This window comes from Neofelis nebulosa, chromosome 8 (genome assembly GCF_028018385.1).
Source record: "Neofelis nebulosa isolate mNeoNeb1 chromosome 8, mNeoNeb1.pri, whole genome shotgun sequence".
Classification (NCBI taxonomy): domain Eukaryota; kingdom Metazoa; phylum Chordata; class Mammalia; order Carnivora; family Felidae; genus Neofelis; species Neofelis nebulosa.
The window spans coordinates 101,682,642-101,708,915 of NC_080789.1; the positions used below are offsets into that span (position 1 = coordinate 101,682,642).

At 51.6% G+C, this 26,274-nt stretch overlaps 1 protein-coding gene across 3 annotated transcripts; it reads left to right on the forward strand.

Moving 5' to 3' along the window:
- SCNN1A (sodium channel epithelial 1 subunit alpha) lies at positions 1-26,077 on the forward strand. Of its 3 annotated transcripts, XM_058743940.1 has the most exons (14): positions 1-549; positions 843-1,008; positions 3,113-3,472; positions 14,836-15,103; positions 15,947-16,134; positions 20,160-20,263; positions 20,650-20,813; positions 21,229-21,327; positions 21,555-21,672; positions 24,543-24,621; positions 24,722-24,779; positions 24,975-25,030; positions 25,169-25,244; positions 25,609-26,077. In XM_058743940.1, exons 3-14 carry the CDS (start codon positions 3,117-3,119, stop codon positions 25,975-25,977), a joined length of 1,935 nt encoding a protein of 644 aa, XP_058599923.1. In that variant the 5' UTR covers positions 1-549; positions 843-1,008; positions 3,113-3,116; the 3' UTR covers positions 25,978-26,077. The 3 variants fall into 3 exon arrangements, with proteins under 3 accessions (XP_058599923.1, XP_058599922.1, XP_058599920.1); XM_058743939.1 differs by lacking the exons at positions 1-549; positions 843-1,008 and adding an exon at positions 1,729-2,447; XM_058743937.1 differs by lacking the exons at positions 1-549; positions 843-1,008 and adding an exon at positions 2,497-2,948.
- The last annotated feature ends 197 nt before the right edge of the window (positions 26,078-26,274 follow it).

A 26,274-nucleotide genomic window follows, 5' to 3' on the forward strand; every position in this document is an offset into this window, starting at 1 on the left:
TGGGCATTATTTCTGCACTTTCAAAGATAATACTTAAAATGGAGCCGTGACAGAAGTGCAGATTTCTGTGTTTCTCACAACAAACTTGCTCTGGTCCATTCCAGATCTAGAACGACGCCTTCCCTGAGCATGGGCTGCCCCCCACCCACTGCCCCGGTACACTGACAGGCACTTCTGGGGACACCATGTCCACGTGCTCCGGCTCAGCCCAGACCCGTCCTTGTGATTCTTCTCATAGAGCCCTTGAGATGAGAACTATTTGCGGTGCTGCTTTGAGCCCGTGGTTGGATTTCAGACACCAGCTAGCAAACAGAAAAGGCAGGGAGGTGCCTCTCCTAACCTTTGAGATCAAACAGGCAGGGTGCTGTGTACTCCATTTGTTTAAGAACCTGGCTCCGGGGAGAATAGGGGTTCTAAGGCTGTCTGGGTCCTGTGGGAATGTGGGGTCAGTGTAGAGAGCTTTCCACAGAGCTGGGGAGATAAGCCGGGACCCAGATTGCTGATGAGCCTATGAACTCTGCGTTTGAAGCTCCTAGGTTTCAAAACCAGGTACAGGGGGGCTCCAGTTCCCCATGAGTCTGCGGCTGGTTTGTCATGGGAAATAAATGGCAAACGTCCTAAGTAGACATCCCTGCAGGAAAAGAATTCTGATTTTGTGTTTCTCTCGGCTGCTGTTTCGTTCTGTGCCCTCAGAAAACTGGCTTCTCTTTATGGAGGGTCGGTTTCTTCATCTGGAAAATGAAGGAAAAACCCGCCTTTCCCTTCCCAGGAGGGCAGCAGGCGTCAAGGGGAGTGATGGGACCGGGTTTGGAATCCTGGCTGACAGCAGCTCTCACTTTAAGAGGCCACAGGAGACCTTCTGCCCTAAGAGGAAGCCGCAGGGCCCAGCTGCACCCTGAGTTTGGAGTACCCTGCTTCCCTCTTACTTGTCTGGCACACCCCTTGGTGTTCCTCAAGACCCAGCTGAGATGTTACCTTCTCCAGGAAGCCTTCCTGAGTCTCCTCAGGGTGAGTGCCTCTGCCTGCCACCCCGAGGCTCCCTCAGCACTTACTTCTTATCTCTGCCACTAAAGTCCTTATCTTATGTAGCATGACTGCCTTCTTCTGCCACTCTCCATCAGTGCTCAGGCTGGGCCTGTGTCTGCACATCCCAGGCCGGCTTCCCCCGGGTGCCTCCGGTGAGGGTCCACTGTGGCCGACCTCCTACCATCAGGCGCGGGGCCTGGCTTGTGTGGTTGGGGCTCCTGTACCTCCTTGGGCTGTCTCTGGGCCCTCTCTCTGACCCTTCCCTTTCTGTGTGCTGACTGCTTAGGCTTCACTCTTTATCCTCTTGCTGGATTAAGTTCGGAGCAGAGATATTGGAGGAAAAACACAGCCCCTACCAGCGAGCCTTTCCCTCTTCCCAGGGCTGGTGTCCACTTTGGGCCATGCCCACCTTCCTCCTTCCCGACACCCGGTGCTGCCTTCATCCCTCCCTATTCGCTCAGGGCCCACTGTCCCTAGAGCTCCTCAGGCTCCAGGTCTGTGCCCAGGTGCCCTGCCTGGCCCCTGTGCTGCCTCTCGGTGACCACATTCCTGCAGCCCCGTGACCACAACAGGGGACATTACACATTCCTGGCCTGGCAGCCAATGGTGTAAAAAAGAACAGAATGTCCCAGGGCCCCGCCCAATCTCCAGCCTCACCTGGGCCCCTCCCTGGCCTGGACGAGGTAAGGGGTGGTAGTGAGGAGTCAGGAGGGAGAAGGATGGAGCAGGAGGGAGAGGCAGAGGGGCGCTCTGTGCCCCAGTGCCCAGTGGGGCCAGGAGGTGTCCCCACTTTACTGAGTAGATACCCCTTCTTCTTCTATAAGACCTGGGGGTGAAGCTGACCTGTGGGTGCCTTTGGAAGGAGTGCCCAGAGAGGGGACCCAGCTCCTGGAAGCCCACTTGGGGCTTCATCCCCTCAGTCTCCTGGCTCCACCCCCTTCACCCTCCTCTCTCAGCCTCTCCTCCAGCCCTCCCTCCCAGGCCTTCATCCTGTCTTCTTCCATCCATCTCCCTTTTTCTGCCTTCCCTGTTCTGGTCTCCCCTGCCTTAGTCTCCCTCATCCTGGCTGGTTCTTTTTTCTTTGTTTTGCCCTCCTGGCTTTGTGTTCAGGATCTCTCTCCTTGTCTGAGATCTCTGGCCCTCCCCCTGCCCTTTTGTCTCAGATCTCCTTGCCTGTCAGCCCCCAGGGCCGTTACTCTTCTAGGTGGGGGGGGGGGGGGAGCACCCACCTCCTCCAGTCCCACACTTCCGGGGCACCTGCCCTCAGGAGCCCTCCTCCCTTTGGAGAACTCTCAGCTCAGACTCCTCCTTTGCCCCTCCCCCTGCCCTGCTCACCTTTAATTGAGATGCTAATGAGGCTTCTGTCGCTTCCATCCCAGCCTGGCGGGCGGGCTCCCTGGCTGGGCCGCTGCACCTGTCAGGTGAGGGGGAGGAGAGGCTCAGCTGCCAGATTCAACTGGAAAGGAACCAGTCCCAGTCCAGCCACAACCTGGGAGCTGGGAGCAGGAGGCCGTCCAGACCTCCTGGAGCCCTGCAGTCTCTGGGACGGACACAGCCCAGGGCCAGGGCCAGAGGCGGAGGAGAGAGCCCACTCAGACAGAGAGGGAGCAAGGCAGGGAGGAAGAGGAAGAGAGGCAGGACCAGAGAGCCTGGCACACAGACAGGAGACAGGCAAGGAAGACGAGAGCTGAGAAAGAGACCCAAAGAGAAGCAGAAAGCAGAGAGAGAGAGAGAGAGAGAGAGAGAGAGAGAGAGAGAAGAGCTGGGACACAGAGGTCCTGGAGGAAGGAGACTAAAGATAGACTGACTAAGCAGGGCAGACTGACAGCTGAGGAGACAGAAAGGGAGGTGCTGGGACAGAACTCTGAAGGGTGCTTCTTAGGCAAGCCCAGCTACAGGTCTCCTGGCCCGGACTCCAGCAGGTCAGCCGACTCCTGGGACGGTGGAGGGAGGGAGGGAGGGGTAGAAAAGAGTGGGCTCAGGGCGGGATGCGGGCCTGGCCAGGAGCAGCCTTGCTCTGGGTCAAGGAGTGAGGCACCAGAGCCTAGAAGCCAGCCCTGACCCTGGCCCTCCATGACCCCCCAAGGCTCATGAAAGGAGAGCAGCATGAGGAGCAGGGGCTGGGCCCCGACCCCGTGGCACCCCCGCAGCCCAAAGAGGAGGAGGAGGCCCTGATCGAGTTCCACCGCTCCTACCGAGACCTCTTCCAGTTCTTCTGCAACAACACCACCATCCACGGTGCCATCCGCCTGGTGTGCTCCCAGCACAACCGCATGAAGACGGCCTTCTGGGCTGTGCTCTGGCTCTGTGCCTTCGGCATGATGTACTGGCAGTTCGGCCAGCTGTTCGGGGAGTACTTCAGCTACCCCGTCAGCCTCAACATCAACCTCAACTCAGACAAGCTCGTCTTCCCCGCCGTCACCATCTGCACCCTCAATCCCTACAGGTCAGTCGACCCCTCTGTCACTTCCCCGGCGCCTGGAAGTGGGGGACAGAGGGCGCCGAGGCCGACCCGCAGACCCGGGAGTAGGAGGGGATACTCCTGTCCCTAGGTAGACCTCCCTTTGGGCAAGATAGGGAGCCCCCGACTCGATGGGCTCTGCCCATCCGAGCGGCTCTGCCAACGGGGCCCTCCAAGTGCCCACAGCTTATCCAGAGTGTGGTTGTTGGACTTCCCTTCCTCCTCCCACAAGTGGGAGGGCGGAACAGATGAAGTGAGATGCGGATAGCTCCAAAGAGCAGGGTAGAGATCATTCCCATCCCTTCCCTGGAGCAAGAGGAGGGCGAAGAACAAGGCCTCCTCCACCTCGAGAGAAGAATCTAATGGACAGGTGAAGCTGTTGGCAGGTGCTGTGGGGGTGGGTGGTGAAAGCTGGTGGGGCTGGGCCCTGGTATGTTGGTCTCAGTATAAAGGGGAGTTTGTTTTGGGGAAATCAAGGTGGGGGCTGGTGGCAAAGGGTTGGAGAGCCTTGAGGCTGGGGGTAGAGTCAGAGGGAAACCAGGACAGGACAGAAAGCAGCCCTCCCCTCCCCCAAGACCCAGTTGACTCCTGCTGGGCTGTGTACTTCACCTGCCCAGGTGCCTGACTTTTAAGTGCTCGGGTGTGTCCTGAAGGTTTGGGTTTCATTGTTGCTCTTTGCCAGTTTTTCTTCTAGAAGCCAGAGGGGATGGTAGCCATGGAGAAGAAAGGAAGGCACAGCTAGGTGTTTATCCACACCTCTTATTTGTATTTACTCAGTCATGCAACACGTGGGGGATACCTGGAGCATATGCCCAACACTGCTAGGCACCTGGCAAATGGGTTCATTAATAATTCATTCAGTCTTCACTGAAGGCCAGGCACTTTGCTAGGTTCTGGGGACAGAAAGATAAAATACGGTGGAAGAGACAGGCGACACAGATAACAGCAGGACAGTGTGGCTTCGAGAGTCAGTCTCTGCCCTTAGGGAGTGTAAGATTTGTGAGTGCCTACAGGTGTGATTGCATGAGTGTGTATGTGTGTGTATGTGTGTGTGTGTGTGTGTGAGCAAACATTGGGTATAGGTATGATTATGGAGGATGGAGATTGGTCACATATTAAGGATGAAGGCCTCCCCACGTGTTCCATGGTGTCCAAAGGTGTATCACGGACTAAAAAGGGTTGGGACGTCCCGTGCTGCAGGGAAAACCCTGCCGGCCGTTTTCATGGATTAGCCTCCATATGCTGTCCAGGCGAAGGGCGCGTTTCCTAAGAAGCTGCTTCATGCACCAGCCACTGCTAAGTACTCTGTGGCACCCCTAATTCTTCCAGAAACCCCACGAGGCGGGGACTATTGTAATCCCTGTTTTGCATTGGAGGAAACCGAGGCAAAGGCAGACAAGTCACAAGGTCACACAGACAGTGACGGAGCTGTGGTTCACCCTCGGATCACAAATCCCTCCTTTTCTTGATATCCAAGGTGTGGGACACGGAATCAGCGAAGTGTGTAATCAGATGTGTACATCTCATTTCCCAGCTCTCCTTTTCTGGCTCAGCCTCATTTCTCTTCCTTGGTGCCTGTGAGCTTGGCTCCTCTCCTTCCTGACCCTCTGCTGCTTCGCTACCCTGATCTTTCCCCTACTTATTTCTCTTCACCCCCTTGGGCCATGGTGGAGGGCACTGAGTCAGCAGGGAGGGGAAGGCGGGCAGGCAGGAAGGACTAAAGGCTGGGTAGTAAGCTCTCAGTAAATGTTTGTGCTTGAAAGACATGGGTGGGAGATGGAGAGCGAAGGGCTACATCTGTTGAGGCCTGCTGAGGGCAAGGTCATGGACAGTCTACGAAAAAGCCCCAAGGGATGAAACCAGAGCCCCTGCTCCTGAGGCCTGCGGGCTGGGAGACAGGTGTCCACACAGAAAGAAATCCCTCCTGCCTAACTAGCATCCACAGGGCTTAGAGGGGAGAGAGCCCTCGGGGAGGGAGGGGAGTCAGGGAAGGCACAGGAAACCGTGTCGAACACCTGCTACATGCTCACCCTTTGCTGGGTCCTTTATAAGGACTATCTCATTTCATCTTGACAAGTCCATGGCGGTGGACATAGTTATTATTTCCATTTGAAAGTGGAGGCAAAATAATTTGAGCAAGGTCACACAGCAAATAATAAAGAAATAGCAACAATAATAGTGAACACTTCTTCAAAAATTTTTTTAATGTTTATTTATTTTTGAGAGAGGGAGAGAGACAGGGCACAAGCAGGGAGGGGCAGGGAGAGAGGGAAACACAGAATCTGAAGTAGGCTCCAGGCTCTGAGCTGTCAGCACAGAGCCTGACGGGGGGCTTGATCTCACGAACCTTGAGATCATGACCTGAGCCGAAGTCAGATGCTTAATTGACTGAGCCACCCAGGCGCCCCAAGAACACTTCTATAGTACCTAATGTGCACCAGATATGTTACATTTTATATGAAATTATTTAATTCTCACAACAGACTTCTGAAGTAGGTACGAGTATTATTCCCATTTTATAGAAGAGGAGACTGAGGCCCAGAGAGGTTAAATAACCTGTCCAAGTTCACACAGGTAGCAGGTGGTGAAACTGGGATTCAAAAGTCACCCACCCACCCCACCAAGCAGCCAGTGCATTTCTGGTTAGCAGCTGAGTCACAAACCAAGTGTGTTTGATATCAAAGCCCTTTATCACCTCTACACTTTAAGAAGGTGCCACAGGGTTGCCAGCTGCTGGTAGGGGCTTATGGGTGAGACAGATGAGGGGTGCTTGTCATGAATGGAGGAGAGAGGGATGCAGGGCTCTTGGCTCCTATTCCAGGAGAGAGGCAGGGGTGGGTAGACAGGTTAACACAGCCTGGTGGGTGGTGACCTGAGGGTGAATCACAGGTGCTGGCTTGCGGCAGGTGCAGGGGACAGGCCAGATGAGTGGTTCCTACTGAAGCAGCAGGGAGGAGGTGGAAATCTGTGGACAGGATAGATGAACTGGTGAGATAACAGGAATGAGGCAAAGTCAGACCAGGGATGCCCAGAGCTGGTGGGCACGGCCGGATGTCCACAGCCCGCAGAGGTGGAGGGGTTCTGGGTTGCTTGGGAACTTCTGAGAGAGGCTGCAGGGGCCACAGTAAGCAAGAAAGCACGAAGAATCCACTGTGAAGGGTCAGCCACTGCAGTTGCTTTCTTTGTGGCCAACAAAGGGCTTTATTCATCCAGGAGAGAGGGCCAGTCTTAACCACATCCACAGAAAACAGAGCCCAAGAACATATTTTTCATCTAGTCCTGGGAGGGACTGAGGTTGGGCCTAAGGAAGAGCTCAAGATCCTGAAACATCACAGGAGGTGATGGAATCCCTTCCCAAGATGGCAGAGCAAAGGCATGGCACAGGAGTGGGGAGAGGAGAGGGGCAATTCCCTAAAGAGGGAAGCTGTGGACCTTTTTTTTTTTTTTTTAATTTAAGAGAGAGAGAGTGAATGGGGCAGAGGGGAGAGGCAGAGAGAGAGAGAGAGAGAGAGAGAGAGAGAATCTTAAGCAGGCTCCATGCTCAGCATGGAGTCCGACATGGGTCTCTCTCCCAGGACTCTGGGATCATGACCTGAGCCAAAACCAAGGGTCAGACGTTCAACTTCCTGAGCCACCCAGGCACCCCTGAGCCTAACTCTGCAAAGTAGGACTAGCAGTTCGCTAGTGATGGCAGGCCTGGCAGGGACAGAAAGCCAGGACTCTCAGAACTGCCCCCCTTGGCCCCCAGTGCTGGGCTCATTCTCCTGTCGGGACCCTCCTTACCTCTGTAGCAGCCGTTGTTAGAAAGTTTTTTCTCAGGGCACCTGGGTGGCTCAGTCGGTTAAGTGTCTGACTCAAATTTGGCTCAGGTCATGGTCTCACGGTTCATGGGTTCGAGCCCCACATTGGGCTGCACGCTGATGGCGCAGATCCTGCTTGGGATTCTCTCTCTTCTCCTCCCCACCTCGCTCTGTCTGTCTCTCTCTCAAAGTAAATAAATAAATAAAAACTTTAAAAAAGAGAGAGAGAAAGTTCTTCCTTAGGTAAAGCTGCAGCTGACCTCGTTATAACTTCTAGCTTCTGCTCCTGGTTCTGTGTCTTTGACACAACCCTAAAGATATCTCCTTCCTCACCCACCGGCCACCAGCCCATGGTAGCAGCATCTTCAAGGTAGCTTGCAAAATTCACCACCGAATTCAGATCCTCCTAACAAGCTTGTTAGATAAGGAAGGAGATACCCGCCCCCTCCCCCCTCCCAGTCAGATGCGAAAACTGAAGCTCTGAGAACCTGCAGGCTTTGCAAAGGTCACCCAGCTGTTATGTGGAGGGGTCCGAATTGGAATCTGGTCTTAAGTTCTACTTTTTTAAGACCACAAAGTCACGTGGCAGCTAAGTGGCAGATAAGTGGCAGTCCTCCTGTGTCTCCTCCGCCTGCTCTTCTCCAATAACAGCGCTGATACGAAGACAATAGCAGTAGTTGTACAGTGTCTACTTGGCCAGGTATTTTTCTCAGTACTTTTCCTGTATCAAATCATTTCACCCCCACAATAACCCTTTGCCACAAGGACTCTTTAAAAGAAATAGATTTATTTAAGTAATCTCTACACCAGCATGGGGCTCGAACTCGCAACCCCAAGATCAAGAATCACACACTCCTCCGGCTGAGTCAGCCCGGCGCCCTGGCAAGGACTATTAATAGTCCCATTTTACAGATGATGAAGCAGAGGAACAGAGCTAAGTAACTTCTCCAAGGCAAGCCATCAATTTTTTAAAACCGTTTATTTTATTTTTGAGTGAGAGTGTGCTTGTGCGAGTGGGGGAGGGGCAGAGAGAGAGGGAGACAGAAAATCCCAAGCAGGCTCTGAGTGGTCAGTGCAGAACTTGATGCGGGGCTCAAACTTACCAACGGTGGGATCATGACCTGAGCCAAAGTCAGATGCTTAACCTACTGAGCCATCTAGGTGCCCCTCCAAGGTAAACCATCCAAACGGTGGGCAAGGCTTAGATAATACACCTGGAGAGCTGATTAAAACTTAGTCCCTGCAACTTTTCTTTGGATGAAATGGTTTCTAGAGCTCTTACCACCCTGGCTGTTCATCCTTGGAACAAGCATTAGTTTGTGAACATCTGTTGGTCTAAAATGTTGCAGCCATGGGGCGCCTGGGTGGCTCAGTCGGTTAAGCGTCCGACTTCAGCTCAGGTCACGATCTCACGGTCCGGGAGTTCGAGCCCCGCGTCGGGCTCTGGGCTGATGGCTCAGAGCCTGGAACCTGCTTCTGATTCTGTGTCTCCCTCTCTCTCTGCCCCTTCCCCATTCATGTTCTGTCTCTCTCTGTCTCAAAAATAAATAAACGTTAAAAAAAATAATAAATAAAAAATAAAATGTTGCAGCCAGGACGGAACTGAACATGTAATCTGAGACTCAGAACTGACCCTAGAGAGGCTGACTCTGTCTTCAGGAGGGCTCCGGGCTGAGGGGCTGCTTGAGGGCACCCAGAGCTCACAGAGGCCCCAGGGAGGAAGTTGGAGGTGCTGAGATGTGGAGGAGAATGGGACTGAGGGAGGGGCCAAAGAAAGGGAGGTCAAGGTTGTCCCTGGAGGAAGGAGGGTGCTGGGTAGGTCCCCAGATGCACCCTGGCAGGGGAGGAAGCTGGTGAGTTTCCAGTGCCCAGTTCTGCCAAGTGCTTCTGGAAGGCTGGCTGAGAACGCTCCACTAGGGTCCTCTGGGGGCACGGGGCAGTGGGGGTGGTGGTGATGAGAGCCTGGGCAAATCCAAGGCTGCTCCGTGAGAAGGGCTCTTTTGTGAGAGGGGGCCACCGAGGGGAAAGGGGGAGGGAAGAGATACACATAGTAAGATAGCAGGGGTATCAGTCCTTAAATCTCTCAGTATCCCTGCTCATGCTAGTCTGTCTTGGGCAGAGAAGAGGGGATGCTGTGGCGGGGGGGGGGGGGGGGGGTGACGGCCCGCTGCAGGGAAAGGAGATTTTGCTGCGCATTCTCAAGTGCCTCTGAGCCCGGAGGCAGAAGTAGTAGAAAAAAGCAGGGACCATGAAGTCGGACAGGCCTGGGTTCAAATCTTGACTCCGGTACTTCCTAGCTGAGTGGCCCTGGAGAAGTTGCCCAGTTGATGGTCCTCACTTTCCTCAACTGTAAAATGGAGTAGTAATGCCTGCCTGATTGAATTGGCAGGGCTCCGATGTCGGGCTGTCAGCCAGCGCAGATGAGAGTGGGGGTAGTGACCGGGACTCGTGCAGGAAGTCAAGGTTAGGGCTAGACTGTCTTGCTGCAGCTCCAAGTGTGTATTCTTTATCCGCTCTCCAGCCCTGGTCTCCTCTTGCCGGGGCCCGCCTGCTTGCAGGATAAGATCTGATGGCATTAGTGGGGTTTACTCAGTGGTCAGTTTTCTTAGTTCTAGGTGTCAGCTGAAAGGGAGGGAGAGATTTCTTTTCTGAAGGGGTGATATGGGAATATCTCTTCCTTAAGGGCTCCCCACCAAAAGGAAAGTAGGCCTTGGGAGGGAGGGTGTTTTGTATGGAGCCCAGCCTCTTCTGGAGGTGGGGGTTGCGGTCTAATCAGAGGCCTCTCGGGAAGAGGCAGGAAGGAGCTGAATCTGAGGGAGACCACTGAGGGGAGACCTGGCTTACGGACAGCTTGGGGCTCTGTGGGGAGGAGCCTTGTGGCTACAGAAGGTGACAGACAGCTCTGAGTCTCTGATGAGGATGAGGCAGGTGTACAAGGCAGAAGGGGGGCACAGGGCGACTTGAGACGGCTTAGAGGGGTGTGCCAAGGGAGGCTCAGCCAGAGATGTGGTGGCTCAGGTGGAAATGACTCCAGCCATGGTGGGAGACCTGGATTCTTCCTGTGTGACCAAGTTGAGTTTCTTGGGCTTTGGGCCCCCATCCATGTCTTCCTGAGATTCAATGGCCTCTTCATTTTGTGCCACTGAATACTTTCTCATTTAACCCTGTAAGAGCTTCATGTGGTATGCAGACTAGTGTTATGCCCATTTTACAGATGGGGAAACTGAGGCCTGGATTCAGGAAGGTTGAGTTCCTCACCAACATTCCCCAGCTAGAAGTGTGTGGCTGGAATGCCAGGCCCCGCATCCAGTCAACTCTGGCTCTGGTGCTCTTTCTGGGGCACCTTGTCCATCTGCTAAAATAGCCAGAGCTAGCAGGGACAGAGCAAAGGACAGTGTGATGGATATAGTGCTTTCTGACCTGGTTCCTGGCTGTGTGACCTTGAACAAGTCACCTGCTTCAGGTTTTTCACCTGTAAAAAGTATTAGCTAACAGTGGCAGATAGTTTTCTGAATTACACTGAAGATTAAGTGAGTGTTCATTCGAATACCACAGGGCCAACCTCATAGTAAGTGCTCAATAAATCCGAGCTATCACTGCCATTCTTTTCATTACCAACCACAAGCGAGTCTCTTGGAATGTCAAACACACACCTTGGTTGGACCTGGGCTACATTTTCTGAGGGCATGAGGGGTATCTGGAGCTGATGCCTAACGGCGTAGCCAGCTAGACTTTATGAAGGAAAGAGAAACAGAGCCAAGTGGAGTAGACAGCAGGGTATGGCCTAGAGACTGGTTAATGTAGCTGCACTTTAGGGCCCCTGGGGTTCTTGTAAAACAACCTTGTTTGGGCCCCACCAACATTCCCAGTAAACACCAATCTCTGGCAGGGCCCCCCTAAACACAGGTATGTGACTTTTTCTTTAGTTGAGGTATAATTTACTTATGATAAAATGCACAAATTTTTTTTTAAATGTTTATTTTTGAGAGAGAGAGAGAGAGAGAGAGAGCAAGCAGGGGAGAGGCAGAGAGCAAGGGAGACACAGAATCTGAGGCAGGCTCCAGGCTCTGAGCTATCAGTACAGAGCCTGATGCGGGGCTCGAACTCACAAACCGTGAGATCATGACCTGAGCTGAAGTCAGACGCTTAACTGACTGAGCCAACCAGGCCCCCCTAAAATGCACAAATCTGAAGCCCTCACTGAAGTTTGCTAATCAAGGTACTGAACATTTCCATTACACAATGGCCCTCTGAAGCCCATTCCTCTCTCTCTCCCACGGCCATTCTCTGACTCCTGTCACCATCAATTAGTTTGACTTGTTCTCAGACTTCACATCAAGGGAATCACACAATGTGAATTTTTTTTTAATGTGTCTGGCTCAACGTACTCATTTTACTGAACTTAATATTTCTCAAATTCTCTCATGCTTTTTGCCTGTATCAGCCCCCCCCTTTAAAAATTTTTGTTTAATGTTTATTGTTTTTAAGAGAAAGAGAGAAAAACAGAGCACAAGAGGGGAAGGGGCAGAGAGAAAGGGAGACATAGAATCTGAAGCAGGTTCCAGGCTCTGAGCTGTCAGCACAGAGCCTGATGTGGGGCTTGACCTCATGAACTGTGAGATCATGACCTGAGCCAAAGTCAGACGCTTAACTGACTGAGCCACCCAGGCTCATTTGGGTTGTTTCAAGCTCTGTGTCAATTATGAATAAATGTGCTTATGAACATTCACGTACAAGTCTTCATGTTTTCCTTGTGCTTGAGTAAATAGCGGGGAGTGGAATCGGGTAAAATATCCAGAAGTGAAATTGCTGGGTCATAAGGGAGATGTATGTTTAACTTTATGAGAAACTGCCAGATGACCCGCCAAATCGACTGTGCCGTTTGACTCTCCCACCAGCTGCAACCCCAGCTGCTCTCCATTCTCACCAGTTGACACTGTCCAAGTCTTTTACTTGTTTGGCCCTTCTATTGGATGTTAAATGGTGGCCTCATTATCTGTTTTTAGAAGTTTGCCTTTTTTTAATTGTATTTTTTTGTTGTTGAAGTAGAGTTGATGTGTAATATTCTATTAGTTTCAGGTATGCACCACAGTGAATTGATCATTATGGTTTTTTTTTTTAATTTTTTTTTAACGTTTATTTATTTTTGAGACAGAGAGAGACAGCATGAATGGGGGAGGGGCAGAGAGAGAGGGAGACACAGAATCCGAAGCAGGCTCCAGGCTCTGAGCTGTTAGCCCAGAGCCCGATGAGGGGCTCGAACTCACGGACCGCGAGATCGTGACCTGAGCTGAAGTCGGACGCTTAACCGACTGAGCCACCCAGGCGCCCCGATCATTATGGTTTTAATTTGCATTTTCCTGAAGGCTAATTATGTTGAGCACCTTTTCCTGTGTTTAGTGACTGTCTATCTTTTGGTGCATTTAAAAAAAATTTTTTTTTGCATTTATTTATTTTTGAGAGACAGCGTGAGCAAGGGAGGGGCAGAGAGAGAGGGAGACACAGCATCTGAAGCAGGCTCCAGGCTCAGAGCAAGAGCCCAACACAGGGCTCGAACCCACGAACCGTGAGATCATGACCTGAGCCGAAGTCCAAAGCTTAACCAACTGAGCCACCCAGGTGCTCCCTTATTTTGGAGAGAGAGCAGGGGCAGAGGAAGAATAGAGAATCCTAAGCAGACTCCATGCTCCAAGCAGAGGGGAGGGCTGGGGGGAGGGCCCACATGGGCCTGACTCAGGGCTTGATCCCATGACCCTGGGATCATGACCTGAGCCGAAACTAATACGCAGCCACTCAACGCTGACTGAGCCACCCAGGAGCCCCTAAACAACCTGTCTTTTTATTGCCAATTTGTAAAAAAGTCTTTATATTTCACAATAAATTCTTCCTTAGATACTTATTGCAAAAAATACTGCCTACCTCAAGGTCATGAAGATATCTTTGATGTTTTCCTCTAGAATCTTTCTGGTTCTGAATTTTATGTTTAGGTCTGTGATTCAGACTGACTTAATTTTTGTGTAGAAACTGAGGTGGAGGTTGAGTTTCTTTTTTTTGTTTTTGTTTTTTTTTCCTTTCTCAATAGAGCATACTCTGTTTAAAAAAAAAAAATGATTTTCCCCATTGAATTGAATTGGTGTTTTGGTCAAAACTCAGTTGACTGTATACGTGTGAGTATATATCTGGACTTTATTCTGTTCCATCGATCTACTGTCTGTCCTTACATAAGCACTACACTGTTTTGATGACTGTGGCTTTATAGTGAGTTTGAAGTCAGGTAGAACTAAGTACTTCAATTTTGCTCTTTTCCAAAATTGTTTTGAGGGGCACCTGGCTGGCTCAGTCAGAAGAACATGTGACTCTTGATCTCAGGGTCATCAGTTCAAGCCCCATGTTGGGTGTAGAGATTACTTAAAAATAAACTTACAAACAAAATTGCTTTGACCACTCTACATTCTTTACATTTCCACATACGTCTTAAATCAGCCCATCAGTTTCTTCAAAATGTCTGCTGAAATGTTGATAGGGATTGTGTTGAATCGAAAGACCAATTTGGGATACATCTTAACTATACAGAGTTCCAGACCCAGGAACTCATGTAACTCTCTATTTTGGTTTTTGAGTTCTCTCAGCATGATTTTCGGTGTAAAACTCTTGCCTCTTTCATTAAATTCATTCCTGGTATTTGATGTTGTTTATGCTATTTAATATGGTGGTTTTTGTGATGTAATTTTCCATTTTTTCGTTGTTATTATGTAGAAATACAATTAATTTTTGTACAATGGTTTTGTACGCTACAACCTTGTTGAATGTATTAGTTGTAGGTGTGTTTGTTTTGTTTTGGTAGATTCTATCCCTACGGCGCTGCTACTATGGACTTTCATGACGGAGCGGGTAACAATGCCTGTGCTGAGAAGGAATGTGATGATTTATACTGGACAGCGTTTAACTTATGGTGTTTGGGACCCACCCATCTCATTAAAACTGAGTCTTTGATGGGGAGGGGCCGTGTGCAGCATCTGTAGTTTTAAAGTTCCTGGGGAAATTCTAGAAGTGCAGTTAAGCGCCCCTAATTTAGAAGGTGCCAGGCGGCAGACAGAGCCAAAGGCCACCCTTGCCGGAGGAGGCCAGAGTGGGTTGACCTGCTCGCTGGGTCTGAGGGAGCTTGTGGGCGAAGGCCGCGGCCACACCCTCTCCCGTCTTGGAAAAGGGCAGACGAGTTCCGGGTTCCCTTCGCGGCCAGGGCGAGTGGGAGGAGAGGGCCTCACCGACAGGAGCCTCCGCCTCTCCCTTTTGATAAACAGGCCGTAATAAATGCCGTCACCGCCGGGGCTCATAGTCGCCTCCACTAACCCCGTGGAACACCAGTCTACACCCTCACGTCCCCATCCCTCCGAGAGAGCCTTGGAGACACCAGAGTTATTCCCTGCAGGCTTTTCCAGGATGGACCGACCTCACCGGTTTCTGGCGAGGAAACCGAGGCCCTGAAGGGCCAGGGACTAGCGCGAAGCCGCCCCCCAAATCCGACCCTCTTCCCATCGCCCCTTCCAGGTACACGCAAATTAAAGAGGAGCTGGAGGAGCTGGACCGCATCACAGAGCAGACGCTCTACGACCTGTACAAATACAACTCCTCCAGCACCCTGGGGACCCACCCCCGCGGTCGTCGCGACTTGCGGGAGCCCTGGCCGCACCGCCTGCAGCGCCTGTGGGCCCCGGCCCCGCCCCCCGGGGCCCGCGGAGTCCGCAGCGCCGCCTCCAGCGTGCGGGACAATAACCCCCAAGTGAACAGGAAGGACTGGAAGGTCGGCTTCCAGTTGGTAAGCCCCGCCCCCGGAGGCCCCGTCCCCGGCCTTCGGGTCCCGCCCCTCCTGGTTGCCCGGACCCTCCGGTTCTGCCCACTCCCCGACAGCACTCCCTTTCCGGACCCCGCCTTTGTTGCCTAGCGACAGGAGGCGGGACCTCGTCGGCCTGCTGGCAAAATACATAACTAAATAACATCTCTCTGAACGCCAGCTTGTGGGGGTCTCCTCGCTGGGGCCTCTGTGGGAGGGTTTAAACGTCTGGAAGTCAAATCTGTGGCGGAAAAAGCACCTTTCTGAATCGTCAGCCCCCCACTGGTCGGGACTCGCTTGGGACCCTCCCGTATGGCAGGGAACTGGGGCTCTGCCTGCCTGAGATAGAGAATAAGGAATCAGTAAAATGAGAGACTTAAAAAATTGTTTTAATAAAAAATAAAAGGGAGAGTAAGTGGAAGCGGGAGAGGAGCAGAGGGAAGAAGAGAGGCCCCCTTTGGGGAGAGTGGACCGCACAACCAGGAGACCTGAGTTCCGGTCCTAGCTCAGTCGCTAGGGCAAGCCTCTGGATTCCTCCGTCTTCCCATCAGTAAAGTGGGGAGATGAATCCTTGTTCCACCGTCTTGCAGAGGCTGTATAAATGACCCACACTTGGGACCACAGCTCCTGGTCTCCTTGGCCAACTGCTCCCTTAAGCCTAGGCTCTCCTGGTCCACTCTCTTCCGGGCTTCAACTTCTGCCTTCTGTTCTTCTGCACTCTTGGCTCCCCACCCCAGTCCTCAGGACCTCAGACCACTCATTCTTTGACGTTAGCCTGCCCTGCCGCCTGTCCCCCGCTGCTGATCCTCTGATGCTCTCTGTGTTTAGTGCAACCGGAACAAATCGGACTGCTTTTACCAGACGTACTCGTCAGGGGTGGATGCAGTGAGGGAGTGGTACCGTTTCCACTACATCAACATTCTTTCTCGACTGCGGGACACTTCTCCATCCTCGGAGGACATGCTGGACAACTTCATCTTTGCCTGCCGCTTCAACCAGGCCTCCTGCAATCAGGCGTGAGTCCCTCCTGCCTGGCTCTGTGCTCTCCACGGAGTCTTCTTTCTGAAGTCAGCCTGAGGCTCAGATGGGCAGCACCCAGGAAAGGCCTTTGGGCTAAATATATGCCTGCAAGGGGGCGCCTGGGTGGCTCAGTCGGTTGAGCGTCCGACTTCAGCTCAGGTCACGATCTCACAGACCGTGAGTTCGAGCCCCGCGTCGGGCTCTGGGCTGATGGCTCAGAGCCTGGAGCCTGCTTCCAGTTCTGTGTCTCCCTCTCTCTCTGCCCCTCCCCTGTTCATGCTCTGTCTCTCTCTGTCTCAAAAATAAATAAACGTTAAAAAAAATTTTTTTTAAATATATGCCTGCAGGGAGGAGGGGACACACTGACCTCAGGTCTAAACTTCTGCCCCATGGATTATCCTGCAGGGCTGGGTCTGAGTGAGGCAGCCTAATATGCTGCCCTGGGAAGGCTGTAGTTGAGGTCTGGCTTTGAGAATCCAATGGCTGGAAGCATGGTTCTCCATGCTAGTGACAGGCCCCTCTGTCACTAGCACCAAACTCACAGGTGCCCGGAAGGTCATCTTCTCAGATAAGGTGGACAGCAGTGGTTTGGAGGAAATAGCATGGGTTGAATGAAGGAGGCGACCTGAGTCACTGCTCTGGCTCTGTAACTTTCCGGCCAGGTGACTCTGGGCATTTCACATCACTCTTCAGAAACTGTTTCTTTGTAAAATGCGGGGAAAATGAGATTCATTCATTGTGTATTCCGACAAATACTTTTTACTGTCTGGGCTGTGTGCCAGTCATTGTTTTAGGCATTTGGGACACATCAAACAGGGCAATGTATATAATCCGCGCCCTTCTGGCACTTTTACTCAAGTGATGAAGATGTTGATAACACCCGTCTCCATGTTCATGAGATACGCGGGAGGGCATTTTGTAAACTGCAGTGAAAAATGGGTCTCTGTTGCTCTTGAATGGAACAGGTGAATGTGACTTGCCCTAGGCCACCAGGCCAGCCCTAGCTAGCTAAGGATTCTTCCCACTCAACTGCACTGCCCACCAGGCATTCCCTCTGCTATAGATCCAGTCACAATGTCCTTGCAAAGAGGTCATGGCAGCTGGGCAGTTCTCTGAGGCTGTAGCCTCTGGCCCCTCCTACCCCACCCTTCCCCTCCTACTTCTCCTTGGTTTTCACCTTTTCGGGCAGGGTGCTGATGCAGCCTCTCCACTCTCTAGGGGCCCTTCCCGCCCCCATAGCTGCAGAATGGCAGCAGGTCCAGGTGTCACCTGCTTCTGCCCCACCCTCACCTTGTGCACACACTCTGGTCAGCATAGGATTTTGTTGTTGTCTCCAATATTCTTGTTTGTTTGAAGACAGGAGCTACCCGCTGGGAAATGAGACAGTAGCAGGGCCTGGGCCCCAGTCATCTCACCCTGCCACTGGGTGTCTCTAATTGTCACCTTCCCACCAGTCCTCTTGCTCTGCCAGCCCTATGCTCCTACCTCCCCACTAACGGAAAGTCCGTAGTTCATCTCAGTCTTGATGGTTAGGTCACTTCCTTAGCTCAGAGCCTCATCATTTCTCACCTGGGTTATTATAATCCCTTCACCTCCCAGTATCTTTCTGCCGCCAAAGCCTCTCATTATTCTGCAACTCTTCCAGTTAGTCCTGCTCAAAATCCTCCACTGTCTCCTGTGGCCTCCAGAACCGAGGTGAAGCTCCTTATCGTGGCTTTCTCATCCCTCTCCTCCCCATGTCATCCTTTCTCCTTCTCTCTGTAATCTTTTCTCCAGTGACAGCTTGATTGAGATACAGTTCCCACACCACAAAAGTCATCCTTTACATGTATACCATTCAGTGATTTTTTAGCATATTCACAGAATTGTGCAAGCCCTATCTAATTTTAGGACATTTTCCTCACCCCCAAAAGAAACCCTACACCTCCTAGCGGTCACCCCCGATTCCCTCCCCTCCTCCCAGCCCTGGAAACCAGGAATCTAGTGTCCATCTACGTGGATTGCCTATCGCGGGCGCTTTGTAGAAATGGAATCCTATGCTATGCAGCCTTTGTTCCTGACTTCTTTCACTTAGCATCATGTTTTCAAGGCTCATCCATGTTGCAACATGTGCCAGAACTTCATTCTTTTTATGGTTAGATAATATTCCATTGTGTGGATATCCCACCTTTGATTTATCTGTTCCTCAGTTGATAGACATTTGGGTTGTTTCCACTTCTTGGCTATTACGAGTAATGTTGTTAAGAATATTCCCGTACCAGTTTTTGTAGGGATGTATGTTTTTATTTCTCTTACGTATATACCTGGGAGTGGAGTTCCTAGGTCATGTGGTAATTCTATATTTTGAGCAACTCTCAGACGGTTTTCCAAGTGGCCGTGCTATTTTACATTCCCCGGGCAGTATATGAGGGTTCTAAATTCTCCCCACCCTCCGCTTGTTACTTTTTTTTTTTTTTAATGTTTATTCATTTTTGAAAGACAGAGACAGAGCACAAGCAGGGGTGGGACAGAGAGAAAGGGGGACACAGAATCTGAAGCAGGCTCCAGGCTCCGAGCTGTCAGCACCAGAGCCCGACGCGGGGCTCAAACTCACGAACTGCAAGATCATGACCTGAGCCGAAGTTGGACGCTCAGCCAACTGAGCCACCCAGGCGCCCCTACTGTCTTTTTCACTTTAGCCACCTTAACGGATGCCTGTAACCTTAAGAGCAAATGTATACAGCTCTTACTAAGTGCTAGGCACCTTCCAAGTGTAATTTCAACCTCACAGCACCCCTGTGAGGCAAGTCCTGTTCTTATCCCCATTTTACAGATGAGGAAACTACAGCATGGAGAGATTAAGTAACGTGATTGGTCCCACAGCTAATACTTGTTAAAGCTAGGGTTCAAATATGGGTAGTTTAGTTCTGGAGTCTGTGCTCTTAACCCTCACATTATATTGCTTCTCATATATTCTCCTATGGATATATAAATGGCCATGTGTCGTTTCCCCTCTTTTTTCCTAAGCTCTGTTTTTAAGATCCATCCATGTTGTTCCATCTAATCGGTTGATTCCACCTGCTGCATACTGTCCATGGTGTGTGTCCATCACATCGTACCTGGCTGTCCCCTCTCCGCCTGAGCAGGGCTTACAGGCCCTTCAGGACTGGCCTCTGTTCACTTCCGTAGCCTTTTCTTTCCTCCCTCCCTGAATCCTGCCTTACCTCTGGAAATGCTGGCTTCCTAGCACTTCCTAGAATGTGCACCAGTATTTCATATTTCTAGGCCTTTGTTCTTCAAGGCCAGTGGAATATTCCAGATCATCCAGTTCCAGCCTCCTTGTTTTACAGATGAGAGTAAGCTTAGAAAAAATGACTTGCTCAAGGCCATCCCACCAGAACCCTCTCCCTCTCATATCTGTCCTGGGATCTGACCTTCCTCCGCTCAGCTCTGTGTTCACCACTGCTCTCACTGTCTCCCCAAACTCTGTTCCCTTCCATTTCTCCACTTCATTCATTCGACCACTGTTTATTAATGATCTTCTGTAGGGCCTGTAGGTCAAGAACTATTCAATTAACCCAGAGATGATACAGAGATGAAGGAGATGTGACCCTTGTCCTCAAGGAGATCACAGTCCAAATGGGGAACTAAGATTTAGATTCACGAGAAGCTAGGGACACTGCCAAAGTCTTCGTAATGCGACAGAGTGACACAAGAGAGGTCACAAGGCCAGTGAGGTCAGGTGGCCTGGTGGGGAGGAGACTGCATTAGAAGGTAGATGACCTGTGTTTGAGTCTCAAGTTTGTCATCACGGTGTGACCTTGGGCAGCTACTTGACCTCTCTGAGCCCTAGCTTCCTCTTCTGTGACGTGGGGATGATGCCCTCACAGGCTGTTGGTTGGAGTGGCTGAGGGAACATGGGGAAAGCTTCTAGCACATAGTAGGTGATCAGGAAACAAAGGTCACTGAAAGTCCCGCTCTCTCTGACCCACCCACCCCCCAACTTTCTTTTTTGACTCTACTTTTTCTCTCTCCCGGATAGGAATTACTCCCACTTTCACCACCCTATATATGGGAACTGCTACACTTTCAATGGCAAGAACAACTCTAACCTCTGGATGTCTTCCATGCCTGGGATCAAAAATGGTGAGCAAGCCCTCATTTCCACAATCCCTGTGCCTCAGCACTTCTCACGGCCCTGCCCACCCACAGTTACCCACCTTGTGCTCATGTCCTAGACATGCTGTGTGCCTCTGGGCCTCCCCACAACGTGCCCGTCTGCATCCTGGAAGGAGTCCTCTCTGTTCTTTGTCCCCCATGGGTACCACAAAGTCCTTTCCAGGTGTTATAGGAGTCTTGTCCCAGTTCTTCCTGCCCACCCCTGAATCCAGCCCAGGGGCTGCCAAATCCCTATGTAGGTCTTCTTGGCCTTGCCCTCTGTGGAGCATTAGAAACTAGGCGCGTGGAAGGGGCTTTCCATCCCCCAACACTCCTCCAGGACCTCCCCCACTCCACTCCCTCTGCACCCCTAGGTCTGTCCCTGACGCTGCGCACAGAGCAGAATGACTTCATCCCGCTGCTGTCCACAGTGACCGGGGCGAGGGTAATGGTGCATGGGCAGGATGAGCCTGCCTTCATGGACGATGGCGGCTTTAACTTGAGGCCTGGTGTGGAGACCTCCATCAGTATGAGGAAGGCAAGAGAGGGCCGGGAAGATAGCAGGGGAGGTGACTCACCAGCCAGAAGACTATAGAGGGAGATCGTGTGGGGTGGGTCTGAGGCAGGTGGCCATCTTCAGAAGCAGAGTTAGGGGCGAGGGGCTGGCAGAAGGAGGGACCTGAGGAGGAACCTTGGGTGAGTGTGCTGAGAAGGGTTCAGGATGTGCTTAGGGTTCCGGGGGTGCTCTGGAGCCAGTGTCCTTGAAAGTAGCACCCAGATGGGCGTTGGGGGCTGCTGGGGCGTGTTTTGAAATTGTGAGGCAGACAGGAGAGGCTGGTAGGTGTGAGATACAAATGGCCTGGACCCAAGGGAAGGTGGAGAATTCAGGAAGAGGTCTGGGCCACTTGCTCTGACTTCTGACCTCTGACTTGTTTGTGTGTGGGGGTTTACAGGAAGCCCTGGACAGACTTGGGGGCGACTATGGTGACTGTACCAAGAATGGCAGTGAAGTCCCCGTGGAGAACCTTTATCTTACCAAGTATACACAGCAGGTGAGACCAGCCTGTTTCTATGGCGACCATCTCCCAGGCCTGCCCTGTTGGTCAGTCCAAGTTGGAGGGGTGTGTGTGTGTGTGTGTGTGAGCGAACGGGACAGGTGGAGAGAGGGGTACAAGTATGGTGAAGAGCATTGTTTGTCCTCCCCTTTCCTGCCTCTTTTGGGCTGTGTGTGGGGAGAGCAGACCTGAACCCCCTTTCCTGTCACTCCTGTGTCCCCCAGGTGTGTATCCACTCCTGCTTCCAGGACAGCATGATCAAGGAGTGTGGCTGTGCCTACATCTTCTATCCGTTGCCCAAGAACGCGGAGTTCTGTGACTACAGGAAGCATAATTCCTGGGGTGAGACCACAGGGAGCCCCTGGCCGGCCCCTCTGCCCCAGGACTCTCACAGACTTCCTTCTCAGACCCTCTGTGACCCTCATTCTCCCTCTGTCCTGCGCTCCAGCCCCTCCATTTCCTGTCACTCCATCTCTCCTTTCTATCCCCTTCCTCCCTCGGGCTTCTCTCTCTGGGTTTTGGCTTCTGTGTGTTTATAGAGAAAGGCCCCATTTAAAAATAACCTGCAACAGAAGGAAGGAGGAGCACGTGAAGAAAACCTTGCTCACTCCACACTCTGCCTGTAGCTTCCCTGTCTCACTCTTCCGGTGCCGGGCGAGGCACAGGACAGCTCACCAGGTGCAGGAAGAAAATACTAGAAGTTGGATGTATCTATCTCATTCCCTAACATCTTCCATTTTATATATGTTTTATAATGTACTTAATGGATCAATTCTATAGTAACAAGTTTGTAATTTGTAAATCAAATACATATGTTGGGGTTACTTAAGACCTTTTTACCTACAGGTGGGCACAAAAAAAGTTTGGAGAGCACTGAGATCTCCTTTTTTTTTTTTTTTAATTTTTTTTTTTTTAATGTTATTTTTGAGACAGAGAGAGACACAGCATGAGCAGGGGAGGGGCAGAGAGAGAGGGAGACACAGAATGTGAAGCAGGCTCCAGGCTCTGAGCTGTCAGCACAAAGCCCAACGCAGGGCTCGAACTCACGAACTGTGAGATCATGACCTGAGCCGAAGTCAGATGCTTAACTGACTGAGCCACCCACGCTCCCCTGAGATCTCCTTTTTAATCCTGGATTAGGAGTAGACAGATCCCTGTTCCTTTCCACTATAGCAGAGTTATGCCCCATGGAGGCTCTGTGGTAGGAAGCTGAGAGAAAGGAAGTCCCAAACAAGAAACTGGAAAGTAGAGGGTTAGAAATCCTGGTGCACAGGCTCTCAACTGGCGCCTGTGACCTGAGGGTCCTCCTGTCTGGCTCCCTTGGGCCCAGCTCTCCCTCTGCTGGTGGCCACTGCTGGAGGAGATGAACCTTCACACCTCTGAGGGGACGGGACAGACCCCAGGGGTTATAATGTCTGCCTCTCTTGGTTCTGTCCCTGTGGATCTTCCTGCCTCCTCCCTTCCCTGGGTCTGCTCCACACAGCTCTCTCCCCTGCCCTGCATTTGGTTCCCATCTCTCCCACCTTATGTCAGAGCACATCAGAGCTGGAGGGACACTCAGGGGCCCAGGGGGAAGTCATGATGTCATGTCTGAGGACGAGGAGGATGCGCAGAGCAGGGACTCCCTGCCCCCTGCTCCCCGCTGCCCCCAAACCATGATTTCTAAGTGCTTGTGAGTTTGAGGATCTGTGAGAGGAAAATAACAATGCTGATGGCTGAGAAGCCGTGGGGATGGGGAGAGGAACAGTCTCCCAAGGACTGTTTACTCCCCGGAGGAAGGGACCCAGCTGCTCCCCATGCTTCACCGTTCCAGACCCCCAGCCCTCGTAGATGGAGGGATTTGGGTCAGAAATGGAGAAGGACTTCTGGACCAGGCAACTAAAAGTAGCAAGAATGACACAATAGAACATACTTACTTAGAACTTGGCGAATAGGGGAGAAGGGAGATCCATAGACTCATTCTCCCCACCCTTTTTTTTTTTTAGGTAGCAACTCAATTGAGATAATTTCTATCCCAAGTAATTCACCCATTTGATTTTAGTATACTTTTAGTCTTCAGTATAATCATGGAGCTGTATAGTAGTGGCCGGTCAACTTTAGAACATTTCCATCACTCCACAAAGAAACTTCTTACGCATCAGCAGTCTCTGAGCTTCCCATCCTCTGCACCCACAGCCCCCCACCTCACCCCCAGAAACTACTAATCTACTTTCTGTCTCTACAGATTTGCCTGTCCTGGGCATTTCATATAAATAGAATCATCTGTGGTCCTTTGTGACTGGCTTCTTGTATTTAGCACAGTATTTTCTTCTTCTTTTCTTTTTTCTTTTTTTAGCACACCATTTTCAAAGTTCATCCAGCTCATAGCATCTGTCAGTACTTTGTTTTTATGGCTGAATAATGTTCCATTGTACAGATTCGTCACGTGTGTTTATCCATTCATCAGTGGATGGACATTTGGGTTGTTTCTATTTCCTGTTTCCATTTTGTGTGTGAACATATGTTTTCAGTTCTCTTGGTATATACCTAGGAGTGGAGTTTCTGGGTCATATCATAACTCTGTGCTCAACATTTTGAGGAACTGCCAGACTCTTCCAAAGTGGCCACACCATTTTATGTTCCTAGGAGCAATAGAGGAGCATTCTAGTTTCTTCACATCCTCACCAATACTTACTTACTTATTTATTTTTAATAGCCATCCTGGTGAGTGTGAAGTGCATCTCATTGTGGTTTAATCTCATGATTCTTCCATAACAATTGTTCCCAGTTTTCCTTTTGGCTTTTATTTTAGAGAGAGAAAGAGAGAGAGAGAGAAAGAGTGTGAGGGAGAGAGTATGAGTAGGGGAGAGGGGCAGAGGGAGAGAGAGAGGGAGAATCCTAAACAGGGTTCAGTCCCATGACCCCGAGCCATCAATCAGTGAGCTAGATGTTCAGGTGACTGAGCCACCCAGGCACCCCTCTTTTTGAATTTTAGAATTTTGTCCATATCCTACTCATCTTTACATAAATGAGTCCTGGGTTGTTTTTTGTTTTTTGTTTTTTTTTTCCTTACGTAGCTTCATTTTTTCAACATTTTCGGTGTTGCCACTCAGGAGACATCACTGTAATGCCACTTGTGATGTGGGAACCCACATATCTTGGGAGACCTCTTGGGTTCGGGGTACAGAAGGTTGAGATGCCCTAGGGAAATGGGCATCTCTCTGCACCCACAGGTTACTGTTACTATAAGCTCCAGGATGCCTTTTCCTCAGACCGCCTGGGGTGTTTCACCAAGTGCCGCAAGCCGTGCAGGTGAGTGTCCCCTTCCCCTGGGGCACAGGTTGGGCAGCTAGCCACTTGGCTGGGTGGGAGAATGCCACCCCCATCACTGAGCTCCTTTCTCCATCCCCAGTGTGACCAGCTACCAACTCTCTGCTGGTTACTCACGATGGCCCTCAGTGACATCCCAGGTAATGTGGGGAAGGGGAGGGATACGAGGGAGAGGGGATGTGTGTGTGTGTGTGTGTGTGTGTGTGTGTGTGTGTGTGTAACACTGTGGTCTTTTCTGGGTGTATGTGTGTGTATGGATGTGTTTGATCTCACCCCCCACCCTGTAAGCCTGAAGAGTATGGAGTGACCCCATTGACACCCCCATTCTTTTCTAGGACTGGATCTTCCAGATGCTATCCCGACAGAACAATTATACTATCAACAACAAAAGGTCAGTCCTACCCTGATCCAGCTGAGGGGGACGAATCCTTGGGAGGGAAAACTGATCTGGGAAGAGAGGAGGGTGTTTGTAAGGGTCTGAGAAGTGAACCCATTGCCATTTCTCCCTCCCTTCTCCCTGACTCCAAAGAAATGGGGTCGCCAAACTCAACATCTTCTTCAAGGAGCTGAACTACAAAACCAATTCTGAGTCTCCCTCCGTCACGGTATGTCTTTGCAGTTCTCTTGGAGATCTTGGCAGGTGTCTGTCAGAGAAAACAAGGGGGTGCCTCTGTGGGGCCAGAAGGTCTGGGCCTTGAGGGCAGGGGACCAAGGAAAGGGGGGGGCGAAGGTGAGGTTGCAGAAGTTGGAAGAAGGGGAGCTTGGCTGGGGAATGAAGTCTTTGGGTGTGGTGGTGGGGGGGGGAAGGATGCGCCAGATGGGTATGACTAGGACAGAAGGGGTCCAGGGGACCACCAGGAGGCTGAAAGGGGTGAGGGAGGACCTCAGGGAGGGAGGGATGGGGCTCTTCTTCTAGAGCCCACCCAGGGCCCTCTGCCCCAGTGGTCAATGTGCCTTTCTCCCTCACAGATGGCCACTCTCCTGTCCAACTTGGGCAGCCAGTGGAGCCTGTGGTTCGGCTCCTCGGTGCTGTCTGTGGTGGAGATGGCTGAACTCATCTTTGACCTCCTGGTCATCACGTTCCTCATGCTGCTCCGGAGGTTCCGAAGCCGATACTGGTCTCCAGGCCGAGGGGGCAGGGGTGCCCAGGAAGTGGCCTCCACTCCAGCTTCCTCCCTCCCATCCCATTTCTGCCCCCACTCCACATCCCCACCAGGCCCTGCTACCTCCCCAGCCTTGATGGCCCCTCCGCCTGCCTATGCCACTCTGGGTCCCTGCCCATCTCCCTCCAACTTGGTGGAGGCCAGCTCCTCTGCCTATACTCTGGGGGAGCCTTGAGAGGGAAGGAAAGTGCCCTCCCCCCACAAGGCAGGCGCTTCCCCTGGTGGGAGGGGAGCAGGCTTGGCAGGATTAAAGAATGTCTTGGGACTTCCTCTCAGAGCTGCCTAACTGCCTTTGGTGTGGGGGAGGGAAGCAGGGTGGATAAGGGGCTACAGAAATTGCCCAGGAAATGGGGGCCAGGGAACCTGCCCATAATTGCCCTGGCTTCTGTCCTGTGCCCTCTGGTCCTGCCTCTAGAAGACTCTGATTTCCCTACCCAAGTGCAAACAAGTCTCCTTTTCCCTGGGATCAGCC